The sequence below is a fragment of the Thalassophryne amazonica genome, chromosome 15, assembly GCF_902500255.1.
Source record: "Thalassophryne amazonica chromosome 15, fThaAma1.1, whole genome shotgun sequence".
NCBI lineage: Eukaryota > Metazoa > Chordata > Actinopteri > Batrachoidiformes > Batrachoididae > Thalassophryne > Thalassophryne amazonica.
The window spans coordinates 51,758,257-51,771,180 of NC_047117.1; the positions used below are offsets into that span (position 1 = coordinate 51,758,257).

The 12,924-nt window shown below is 41.2% G+C and overlaps 1 protein-coding gene across 1 annotated transcript in view; it reads left to right on the forward strand.

Moving 5' to 3' along the window:
- Positions 1–12,171, forward strand: part of dnah10 (dynein axonemal heavy chain 10) — a 215,545-nt gene extending 203,374 nt beyond the window's left edge. Inside the window, 7 exon segments of the mRNA XM_034187486.1 lie at positions 1,962–2,133; positions 3,564–3,695; positions 6,159–6,370; positions 6,461–6,628; positions 9,167–9,347; positions 9,420–9,565; positions 11,921–12,171. Of these exon segments, the coding sequence (XP_034043377.1) occupies positions 1,962–2,133; positions 3,564–3,695; positions 6,159–6,370; positions 6,461–6,628; positions 9,167–9,347; positions 9,420–9,565; positions 11,921–12,067 (1,158 nt within the window). The 3' untranslated portion in view covers positions 12,068–12,171.
- The last annotated feature ends 753 nt before the right edge of the window (positions 12,172–12,924 follow it).

Here is a 12,924-nt window from a genome sequence, read left to right on the forward strand (position 1 = left end):
AAACTAGTAACACATCACTCCTAAAAACAATCTTTGGTGTGTCACGTGAGGTGAATCTGCCCTACGAATGGATTTTGGAAAACCATGTGATGGTGAACCAATCCAATTGGACACTCACATTGCTCACGTCATCACACAGCTTCTATGAGGAGTACAAAGTTGGTGAACGGTGGCTCGAAAGTCTGCGGAGTTAACGTTTCAGCAAAAAAAAGTAAGATCATTAAAAAATTATTTATAATTTAGTAAAGCTTGGTCTCTGAAGTCGGACACAACAGCTTCGGCCCAAGATGGTTAAACCCTTAGATCTTCAGCAAATGTATTTATAAAGAGAAACTGCATGAACTACACAAGTTTATTTATTTTCTAATAACAAGTTTAGTCAATGAGGAGAAACAAATGCTAAATTATTGTTGTGTCGTAACTTAATTTTTGTTCAGCCTTTGTGACCCGTCTTCATGAAGTTAGATGCAAAAATGTTGAAACTTGCCCTATCCTGCAATGATAAAGAATCCTTAAAAAAATTACTGGATCCGGATTGTGTTCCGGATCATTACCAAAATTTAATGACTTCTAAGTTAGGCCAAGATACACCCCTGGTAAAAGTTTTATTGAAATCCGTTGTGGATTTTTTGAGTAATCCTGCTAACAATCCAAACAACCAAACAACCAACAAACAAACGGACGCGACCGAAAACATAACCTCCTTGGCGGAGGTAAAAAAATGGCCCAAATTAACACCCAAAAAATATGAATGTAGGCACTTTGCCATGGCCTATCAACCAAATAACGATCACCTGTGAAATTTTTATGACAATTTTTGGTCCATGGCTTCTTCCTTGGTCCTTGGCCTTTTAGGGTTTGGGTGATAAATTGCTCTCTTAAACGTGGATGTGACACCTTTCTTTGTGATGCATCAAAGACCTTCATCAGTACCTTCTTTATACGTAATTCTGAGGTTCTGTTGTATATTTGGGAATGTTAGTTCATTCCTCAATGTTAATTTGGGCTTCCATTCTTGATGATGTAGTGTTATTGCAAGCTTCTTATATATTTTTGTAACAAACTGTACAGTTGCATATGGTACTGTAAATCTTTGAGATGGCTTCACAAGAGATACATGACTTGTGAGTCCAAAATTGTGCTTGACAAATCTTAGCTTAATTCTTAATTTTTTTCCGCACTGCTCTTAAAACCAAAAAAGCACTGTTTCTTCAATAGGCCCTTAAATACAGATAAATGTACTGATAATGATACCAATTGTTTATTAAGATGCTTTTAAAATTAATTACAACATTTTCTGGAATGTTCTTGAATTTGCCATGCTGTTGAAAGAGGCAGTCATTATGGTGTATGTATGCAAACTGGTGATCCACAAAAATCTGCCTTATTGAATTATGAACTAATATAAATTAGTCTTCTATCTATTAATTGTAAATAGCTTAATATAAAAATATACCTGATTTTCTAACTAAATTAACATGCATATTGTTTTATAAAATGGAATACCTTTTTCAGAGAATAAGTTGCACCTGTCAAAAATGCCTCTTGAAGATTAAAAAAAATAATAAATAGAAGTCACACTTGAGTATAAGTTGCACATGCTTTCTTGTCAGCTCTTTAATGTGGGATTTTTGTACATTGTTGTAGTGTACTTTTTCTTCTTCTTAATAATAATAATAATAATAATGATAATAGTAATAATGAAAGAATGATATTTCATATATAAGTTGCATAACAGTATAAGTTACAGGACCTCCCAAACTACTAAAAATAAATAAATAAATATGCGACTTATGCTCAGAAAATACAGTATTTGCATTTGGGGAAATTTGAGTTCCAACATTTTGAACCAAGGTGTATCCAGATATCTCTCTGTAACTGAAAAATTATTGTCAAAGTTCTTATTGCACACCACAGTCCTACCTTAATCGCCATTATAAATGTACTATTATTTGTTGTAGGTGATGTACGGTGGGCGAGCCATTGACAGCTTTGACCGCAGGATCTTGACTGTGTACATGGATGAGTACCTGGGAGACTTCCTCTTTTATACTTCTCCACACTTTTACTTTTTCCACAACAAAGATGTAGCTTACAAAATCCCTCCAAGTGGGTCCAAGGAAACATATGTTGGTCAGTCTTCATTTTTGTTCTCTGACGTTAAAGTGGATATGACACCTAAAGACAACATAGTCTTATTACATGTAACAAAGGTTATATAATTCGGTCAACCTAAGCGTTTTGGGAAAATGGACGTGGTTCTCCCATTATATACAACATTTGAACGTCCCGCCACTGAAAAATATGCACGCCCTGTGACCAGCTTCCCGCTGAGCACCAAACCTGAAATACGTCACTGCGTGTAGACTGTATTGGTTTGCGCGCCTGGTGGCCGTTGTTTACAATTTATTTTAGCGGCAGAAACTTTGATTAAACACAGCTCTCAGGGACTTGTTTGTCGATATGCCTGACCAGTGTGTCGCAGCATATTGCACAAACACAAGGGCGAAAGGTTTTAGCCTTTTCAAGTCCAGGCAGATTGATTGAAAGCCGCAGTGTTGTGTGATGCATGAAATGTCAGGCTGCCGCTTGCTCCGCTCGCACATCTGCATTTGCTCCCGACAGCAGACACTTTCCTCTACCGTCTCCATGTTCTCACCTCACAGGAACACCTAAAATGTCAACCCCAAATAATATGTTCACAATAATCTTGAAATGGTCAAGGAACTTGTAAAAATATCAATGCAATACGTAGTAAACACGGCGGCGGCATGTTCACTGTTGTTTTCGGCGATCTTTTTTTAAACTTTCTTCATTTATTTCCTATTCTTTCGTGAAAATAACGTAACTAAACACGGATGAATGCAATGCCAGGCACTCGAAAAGGCAAAAACCCGAAGGTAATGACGGTGGTCTACAAGTAGTAGCTACATTATCGCGGCTCCAGAAAAATAACAAAGGCAGTAAACAGACGCTAGAATCGAAAATGCTATAATTATAGTATTATAAACAGCAGCAACAAAAATCAATGCCTTCCTTACCATTCCATATTCTGCAGCCTTTCAAAATCCATCGGAATTGACACGTCTCTTGCCTCTGCTTCAGCTCCGCCATAAGCACCATCGGCATTGTTTTCGCTGCCAAAATGCTCCTGGTTTGAATGTTCGTCCGAAAGATACGGCTCCAATCTGTAGGGTCTAATCACTGCTGCAACACCCTCAGGATCCGAGTCAGTCTCGATTTCCTCACAGAAATAATCCACATTTGACGAGTCAGAAAAGTTCTCGATCTCGTCACTGTCCATGCTGAGGTCTATCTGTTCCTGTTGTCAATCTAACAGACAAAGACGGGACTCTACACGCTGTGATGTCACGGCATCACGTGACCGCTGATGGAACGCTGCCAGCGCGCTTTCCAAGAAACACCCTTTTGAGAAGCTGTACAAACTTTTTTTGATATTTATATCAGTTTTACCTAATTTTTTAGGTGTCATATCCACTTTAAGGAACTTTTAATTTTTCTTTCATCACTCACAGCATTGACTACCCTGTTATCTTCCACAGACGAGGTTGAGTCTTTGCCACTGGCAAACACACCAGAAGTAATGGGTCTTCATTCCAATGCAGAGATTGGATACTACATGCAGGCGACCAAAGACATGTGGAGTCATCTAATTCACCTCCAGCCTCAAACAGGTTGATTCAATATCTCCTCAATCAATGACAAAACAAGACATTCCACATTTATTTTCTAAACCTCCACACGTGTAGAGGTGGGTAATCCCAGCTTTAATATGCAAACATCCTGCCACATATTTTTTCTATCCTCCCACTAAAGTAGTTAATTCTAATTAGTTCAATTTTTTAGGCAGAATAGGTGAAATCACCTGTTTTAGGTGTGCAGGTAGAAACAATACATGATAAGACTTTTACTCACTGAAGCCAGGTTTGCCCACCTTTAAATGAGTCATTAGCTACAGCACGTTTACATGCAGTGCTAACACATAGAACAGCTACCAATACACCTTATTTCAGGGGGAGCAAGCTGTTGTATGGCTGGGGGGCCTGGCTGCCTTTTTGTTTCTGTCTTTTGTTTTTCCTTCCAGGTGGTTTGCATTTGGAACTGAGTGGCTGTGTTGCTGAGTCTATCAGGACCTCACCCTGATCACCTGAGGCTGATCACCTGCGGCTCATCAGGACTCACAGCTGTGGTGCATCTGCATGGATTGGAACATGGTGGCATTTAAGACTGGAGTGCACAGTGTGTATTTGCCAGAGACTCGACCTTGTGACCAGACGGGTGAGATCGTCGTCTCGGAAGCCATCTCATCATCAGTGGATGCAGAGAACGTCCAGGCTTGATGCACGGTCTGTGAAAGAGGAGGGGGTGAGGTCTCACGCTCGTCAGCACACTTCCTGAGGTACGTTAGATTTTGTGACTAACATTTATACAGTCAGTAAATGTGGTGTCCCTCACACCTTTTTATATTGAGCTGTATGTTAGTCATGTATCGACTTCCACTGCAGTGGAGTTTTGTGAACTGGATGTTCCATGCCTGCAGGTTGGGAAGTTGATTAGCAATCAAGCCAGGAAGTGTTTGCTGTTTGTACACCTTTAAGTGTTCTCTCTGTGTGTAGAGTGTGGACTCACATAATGGTTCCTTCTTTCACAGACTCGGTTTGTTGCGGCCACCTGGGGGGTGTCAGCGGGGTCCTTGAGTCCGAACAGCTTCTGGCTCCGGACCGTTAGTGCTGCTGGGAGCGCACCACGCCAGACCGCACTTTCTTTTGTATTTTTATGTATCACTGTTATGTATTAAATTCAGTTAGCCTTTGTACCGTGCTCTGCTTATTTCATACTGGGTCCTTCAAACGCTGGTTGGTTCTCCGAGCTGCGTCCGACACATAACACAAGCAGGAGCAATATTTACAATTTTTGTTGGCCTATCTGTCCGTGGTTTGGTTCCAAAAGAATCCCTCATTTTCCACTTCTTAATTAAAGTTTGAATACTGCTTGATTGGCATTCTCAGTCCCTTGAATATCTTTTTTATATCCCTTTTCTGTTTTATACAGTTCAGTTACCTTTTCTTTGACAATTGTTTTGCTTTCCTTATGACTCAGATACCAGAAACATCAGTGCAGCACTGGATGAAAGATGCAAGGGTCTGTCAGGAGCCCAGAAACTCACTGACCTTTTATATACACACACAGTGATTACAAGGAAACAGCTCACAGGTGACGATGGTTACCTTTAGTAGCCATTCAAACCCGTTTGTGTCAACTTGTATGCATATTATCAGGCCAAAATCACCAGGGTATGTAAACTTTTGATCAGGGTCATTTGGGTAGTTTCTGCTGTCATTATGATTTAAAAAGAGTAAACACAGTTGTTTAACAATAAACACAACCACTAACCATAAGTGAAAAAAAAAAAGTTTTGTGTTATCATTCATATTCTCTGAAAATGGGCAAAAACATCTAAAATTCTGCAAGGGTATGAACACTTTTGAGCGCAAGTGTATCTATGCTGATTGAATTTTGTAGAACACAACACAAACATACCTAATCATTTTATTGCACTGATGTAAATGATACATTCAGATTCAGTGTTTAGAATGACTTAATTCCAATTGGAATAAAAAAAATTCTTTATGGAACACAGCTATTGTCAGCTAAAGAATATCATTGAGCTGATATTCACTTCCTTATGAAAGGATGTAGAGCTTGATTTGTGTCAGGAGAAGGGCACCATGCATAAAACATGTGCTGAATCACTTTCTAGCTCAAAAACCACTGTGGTAACCTCGAGCAACCTGGAGAAGTTGCGAACCCCCCCCCCCCCCCCCAAAAAAAAACAAAACAAAACAAAACAAAACAAAGAACAAAGAATGACAAGGACATGTGAGATCAGTGGAATAAGGAGTTGATCTACAAATATGTAGGCCTGAGTTTGTTTCCTGGTTATTCTGTCTATCTGTGTCCTCCACTTCACGCTAGGATAAGTAATGGCACCAGTGTTGTCTAAGGGCCTGCATAGGACTGACTTCTTCCTCTACCAAAGGATAAGTGAACTGATCCAGTGTGGTGTTGTTTGAACTCGTACAGATGATACAGAACTATTAGTTTTCTTTTTTCTTGGTCACTGTCTTATGCCTCAGGGGAATGTGGTGGAAGCATCAGTAGAGATGAGTACATCAGCCAGGTGGCACAGGACATTCAGAGCAAGCTTCCCACTTTATTTGACTTGGATGTCCTCCATAAAAAGTTTGGCCTGGACATCTCACCAACCTCGGTCGTTTTACTTCAAGAGCTGGAGCGATTCAACAAACTGCTATCCTGCATGCAACGCTCTCTGGTTGAGCTCCAGAGGGTGAGAATCAGGCAGACACCAAGAAATTTTGGAAAATTTGTCTGTCACACAGATTTTGATTTGTTGTCATTCTCTTTCAATGTCCTGTAGGCCTTGGCTGGTGAGGTGGGCATGAGCAGTGAGTTGGAAGAAGTTGCTCGTGCTGTTTTTAACGGGCACATCCCTGCCATTTGGAAGAAGTTGGCTCCTGACACTCTTAAATCCCTGGGCACCTGGATGAGTCATTTCAATAAGCGCTATGATCAGTACACCCTTTGGGTGAGGAAAGACACACACTCTCAACACTCACCTATAAATAATAAAGATGATTGACACATCCCCACTCCCTCAGCTGTGCAAAAATGAGAATTGCGATTACGTGCACTGCTTTTGACATAATGTGAACGGCAATTCTGTCCAGAAAATATGTGTCTGTGAATAGATCATGAATGTCTGCAGCAGAACATACAACACGGTTTCATTATCTTTGTCACTTGACAGAGGAGTCTGAGGTTATGGGATTTAAATATTGGTCATGAAGTATATCTGTCTCAAAGTGTTTCCTTTGTTATTCTATTTTTTCAGCTTTTAAAAAAACTAAATTATCATATCATATTGGCATGTGGTTGATTAGGCGATATAAAGTTAATGTATTTTGACCCTTGTCCTTAAACTTGTGTACTTCCACCCCTTCTTGGTTTGGTCCGGACCTTTGGGCTTTTTTGCATGATGTGAAAGCTGTCTCGGATCAGAAACCAAAAGACCAAAATTTGGTTTGATCAAATATGGTGGTCGTGGTCCAGATCTAACTGACCCATGGTCTGGTTGGTTTGCAGTGTAAAAACATTTTTGGATAGTTTAGGGGAGGTGATGGTCTAGTGGTTAAGGCGTTGGGCCTGAGACCAGAAGATCCTCGGTTCAAATCCCAGCCTGACTGGAAAATCACTAAGGGCCCTTGGGCAAGGTCTTTAAAGCTAGGGTAGGTAACTCTGTTCAGAAACACTTTTTGTTATATTGGGTAAAATGGTCCGTCTATCCTAACAGTAGTCCATACATTATGTATTCAGAAAAAGGAACGAAAAAAATCAGATGTCTGTAGCAGCTGTAGGATCGACAAAACTCCGACCAATACAGTATAAGCCCCGCGGTCCGCTCTTAAAAAAACAATCAGATGCCTTCAAGTCTAGTTCTTACTGCTTGCGTCACCAGGCTCAACGCCCCCCTCTGTCCCTCCCTCCTCTGTGCGTGCACAGTCATCTCGTTTCACCGAAGAAGTTTTCTACAATGGCAGAGGGAATACAGCTGAAACTACCACTTCCATCAGATTGTGCCATGTCGGATTAATAATTTTCTCTGCAAGTTGGCCATTGAAAACAGCTGGAATCACTTTCTAAATCACACAGGACCGCTCCAGCTTCAGCCGTTCTCGTGCGCACGCGTGTGCCTAACAAGTTACAGAAAGCATTTTGAGCCGTACAAAAAGGTAATTATTTGTCATGTTTACATTATCATGGTTTGTGTGTTATTTCCTTCTTGTGTGCTGCTGTTAAAGTATGTTTATAACAGATTTAACTTCTTGTGATAATCGTTCAGATGAGCTGCACTCTGATGCGATCTGCTGATGTCACCATTCACTCTGTTCACTTCTTTACTCCAAGCTGACAAGCTGAAATGCTAAAAAAAATCTTTCATGCATAAATGTCGTGCTACATGGTGTGATCTAATCGCCAACACGATGTCCAGCCCCTTTCACACCGGGCCTGCTTCGAGTTGCTTCATGCAGCATCATGACGACGCAGGAATGTCTGCATCAGGTGCGCGCAGCGGGGGGGGTGAAGATGCAGAAGAGGATCTGCAGACAGTCTGGATTCTGATTTCTCTTCTAGTTTATATTTATTCTTGTGCAGCGCTGCAAGTCTGCGCTCTGATTTCTGTTATAGTTTATCTTTTTTCCTTTGACCACTTCTGTGAGTAAATGTGGAGATGTCTGGAGTTATACTTGATGTGGACATGTCCTGTCTCTGGCAATCAGACTGTGAGCAGGACTTATGTCCTTTTTTGTCCTTTATTTAACACAATTATGACAGAGTTTGAAGGGAGAGCAAGGAACTGCCTGCAGCCCCACAGTCAGATGTGCGTTCAAGTTTGTGGGGGCGTGGCTTTGGACGGAGCACTGATGGGGTGTGGGGGGTGGAACCTAGAGGAGGTGCTACTTTCAAATCTTCCTCCTTGTGTGTAGTGAGTGCCTTGTATGGCAGCACCCTCACATCGGGGTGAATGTGAGGCATTATTTGTAAAGAGGTTTGAGCGTCTGATGCAGATGGAAAATCGCTATATAAAGGCAGTCTATGTACCTTTTTTTTTCAGACTTTTGGACCAATTAAATGAACTGGAGACAGGTTATCGTCACCAATTACACAGTAGAAGAAGGAAGGAAATGGCGATAGTAAAAATATATTAGATTAGATAGTAGAAGAAAGGAGAGCAGTAAAAATGAGCCATGAGAGCACCAGGGGTTGATAAGATGCATAAAATGTTCTCCATTCAAATGGAAGTCCCTGCCAAATTAAAACAAGCCTACATCTGATACACATGTCTGCAAACAAATCGGTGTCAAGTACAAGGAGGCTCAACCTCCATAATTACATCGTGGAAGGTTACTGATTGCAAATGCAAAACTGCAGTGTGAAGCCACCAGACAGATGGACCAGTTGTGGTTGCCTTCCACGACCCAAAGCGGTTCAGTAGTGTGATAGATGTGGCAATACGTAGTACCATTACCTGACCGAGTGGTTTGTTTCTTCTGTTCTGTATCAGGTGAATGAGGGTGAGCCAAAGGTCATGTGGCTGTCAGGACTCCATATTCCTGAGTCTTACTTGACAGCCCTGGTCCAAGCCACATGTAGGAGGAACGGTTGGCCTCTAGATTGTTCTACACTCTACACCCAAGTGACACAGTACCAAAGTGAGGATGAAATCGACAAGGGACCTGAACAGGGTAATGAAAACGAGTGTTACTCATGCAAATACCTTCTGTGAAGGCTCAGTATTTAATCATTTTATCTGGCAGGCTGCTTTATATCTGGCCTCTATCTGGAGGGAGCAGAATGGGACATGAAGAAGGGCTGCCTTGTGAGGAGTAAACCTAAAGTCCTTGTTGCAGAACTACCCATTGTTCAAGTGATCCCCATAGAGACTCGTCACCTCAGGTTAAAGGTATAAACCACAGGCACTATAGGCCTCTATGCTATTGATAGTTTTCATTGACGTCATCAACGGCAATCCAGCTGTCATGATATGGGTCAAATGGGATGAAGGACTACGTAATGAAGCATACAGTATGTGTAACAATAGCTTCTAAAATCAGAGCTTAATTGCGTTTCAGGCTTTGAATGACAATGCTTCCGGAAAGTCTCCACAGCGCTTCACTTTTTCAACATTTTTTTTATCTTATAGCCTTATTCCAAAATGGATGAAGTTTTTTTTGCAAATTTATTAAAAATAAAAAAAACCTAATAAATCACTTGTACATAATTATGCACAGTGTTTGCCATGAAGCTCAAAATTGATGCTCAAAATTGAGCATCCTGTTTCCACTGATCATCCTTGACATGTTTCTAGAGCTTAACTGGAGTCCACCTGGGGTAATTTCAGTTGATTGGACATGATTTGAAAAGGCACACACCTGCCTACATATAAGGTCCCACAGTTGACAGTGCATGTCAGAGCACAAACCAAGCATGAAGTCAAAGGAAATGTCTGTAGACCTCTGAGACAGGATTGTCTCAAGGCAAAAAAATCTGATGAAAGGTACAGAAATATTTCTGCTGCTTTGAAGGTCCCAATGAGCACAGTGGCCTCCATCATCCATAAATGAAAGAACTTAGGATCCACCAAGACTCTTCCTAGAGCTGGCCATCCGTCTAAACAGCAGTCAGGGGAGAAGGGCCTTAGTCAGGGACGTGACCAAGAACCTGATGGTCACTCTGTCAGAGCTCCAGCATTTCTCTGTGGAGAGAGGAGAACCTTCCAGAAGGACAACCATCTCTGCAGCAATCCACCAATCAGGCCTGTATGGTAGAGTGGCCAGACAGAAGTCACTCCTTAGTAAAAGGCACATGGCAGCCTGCCTGGAGTTTGCATAAAGGCACCTGAAGGACTCTCAGACCACAAGAAACAAAATTCTCTGGTCTGATGAGACAAAGGTTGAACTCTTTGGTGTGAATGCCAGGCATCATGTTTGGAGGAAACCAGGTACCATCCCGACAGTGAAGCATGGTGATGGTAACATCATGCTGTGGGGATGTTTCAGCAATGTACAGAGACATCCTGGGTGAAAACTTCCTTCAGAGTGCCCTTGACCTCAGACTGGGGAGATGGTTCATCTTTCAAAAGGACAATGACCCAAAGCGCACAGCCAAGATATCAAAGGAGTGGCCTCAGGACAACTCTGTGAATGTCCTTGAGTGGCCCAGCCAGAGCCCAGACCTGAATCTGATTGAACATCTCTGGAGAGATCTGAAAATATCTGTGCACCAACGCTCCCCATCCAACCTGATGGAGCTTGAGAGGTGCTGCAAAGAGGAATGGACAAAACTGCCCAAAGCAGCATATTCAAGAAGACTTGAGGCTGTAATTGCTGCCAAAGGTGCATCAACAAAGTATTGAGCAAAGAGTGTGAATACTTATGTACATGTGATTTTTTTTATTTTTTTTTATAAATTTGCAAAATAAAAAAATTAAAACTTTTTTCATTGTTGTCATTATGGGGTGTTGTGAATGGAATTTTGAGGGCAAAATGAAATTCTTCCACTTTGAAATAAGGGTTTAACATAACAAAATGTGGAAAAAATGAAGTGGTGTGAATACTTTCCAGATGCACTGGAAAGTATTCACACCAGTTCATCTTTAGCTCCACTGAGCTAAAGATTCCAGGTGAAGCAGCAGGCTGATCATCCAGAAAGACCTTCAGTGCCCTGCGTCCTGGCAAAGCAGAGCATTGTTTTCACTGGCTTGTGTGTGTTTTGTGTCTGTGGACTAGATAACTCAAAAACAGCTGGACTGGTATAATAAAAACTTGATGAGAATATTACTTGGATAGATATGTGGAGGTAACTAAATTTTGGAGTAGTCTGGCCAAAGGTCAGGGTCAAGGAAAAGATAAAAAACAAGAAAAAGAAAAAACACTCTGTGTACAGTATATATATATATATATATATATATATATATATATATATATATATATATATATATATATATATATATATATATATATATATGAGATCTAAAACAGTGTTTCCTATTCGTGGTCCTCGGGACCCAAAGTACTGCACATTTTCTATTCGTCCGTGATGTAATCAGAACAGATCAGCTCACTCAGCTGTTGATTGGCTGAACACATCTGACTGAGCTGATCTGCTCTGTTTTTACAACAACATGGCAGCCATACAGTGAATCATAGGAACTGGTGACGGCAAGTGAAAATGATTTGTTCTACAAATAAATCTCCTATAAATCAATCTTTGGTGGATTTGCCTAACTTTTTCATACTTTTACATTTTCTTACTACAGAATACTTTGCGGACGCCAGTATATACCACATCCATGCGGAGGAATGCCATGGGTGTGGGGTTGGTGTTTGAGGCTGACCTGTTCACCACCATGCACATGTCCCACTGGGTCCTCATGGGTGTCTCCTTATGTCTCAATGCTGACTAAAAATTTGTGGCCAGCATTTGTAACACTGATGGCTGGACTGGAGATAAATAAAATGAAGCCAAATATGGAAATTCGTTGAATGCATTCTGTTTATTGTTCATCAATAAAATTATTTTGTTGTCACCGTGTTGTAGTATTATTGGTTTATTGTGGCAAATTGTGTGCTGTTTCAGGTCAGTCATGTCAGGTGTATTTTCTGCCCTACAATGTCTGCCACCTGATGGCTGCGGTCACCTGCCTTGACGTGACCTTCAGCTATCAAAAGCAATCGCAGGGAGAAACATGAAGCCCACTAAGACCAAATATATAAGGTAATGAGAAAGAACACATTAAAGAGAAACACATCACTGCACACAAGTGGTTAAATAGAGTGGTATCACTGCAGGGTGGTGGTGTCTGAGTTGCAGCCCCCAGAAATACTGTTGCTTTTTTATAACAGCTGCATTGCAGAGCTGTTTTCCTTAAAACCACAGTGTAGGAAGTTAGGAACTGTCACCATCGCAATTTCACCTGAAGAAAAACAAGTGTTGGGGAAAAACAAAGTTCTGTTCAGGATAGAATGTGGACGACAGAACAGTAATGAGACAGGAGACAGCTGCATTAGACTGATGCTGTGGTTTTCTTTGAGAGGCTAAATGGGATGGGGGGGGGGACATCGCTGGTTCACAGAGTGGGTGTGTGTGTATGTGTGTGAGAGAGAGAGAAACTGACGCAGTAGGACGTGTACAGAGACTGAAATGCACTTACTGTATCTTCTGCTGCTCCTCTTGCACCCTGAGATATCACACAAACACTGTTGTGGATTAGTGTGTGTGTTTGTGTGTTTGTGTGTGTGTAGTGAGCGTGCATGAATGGTG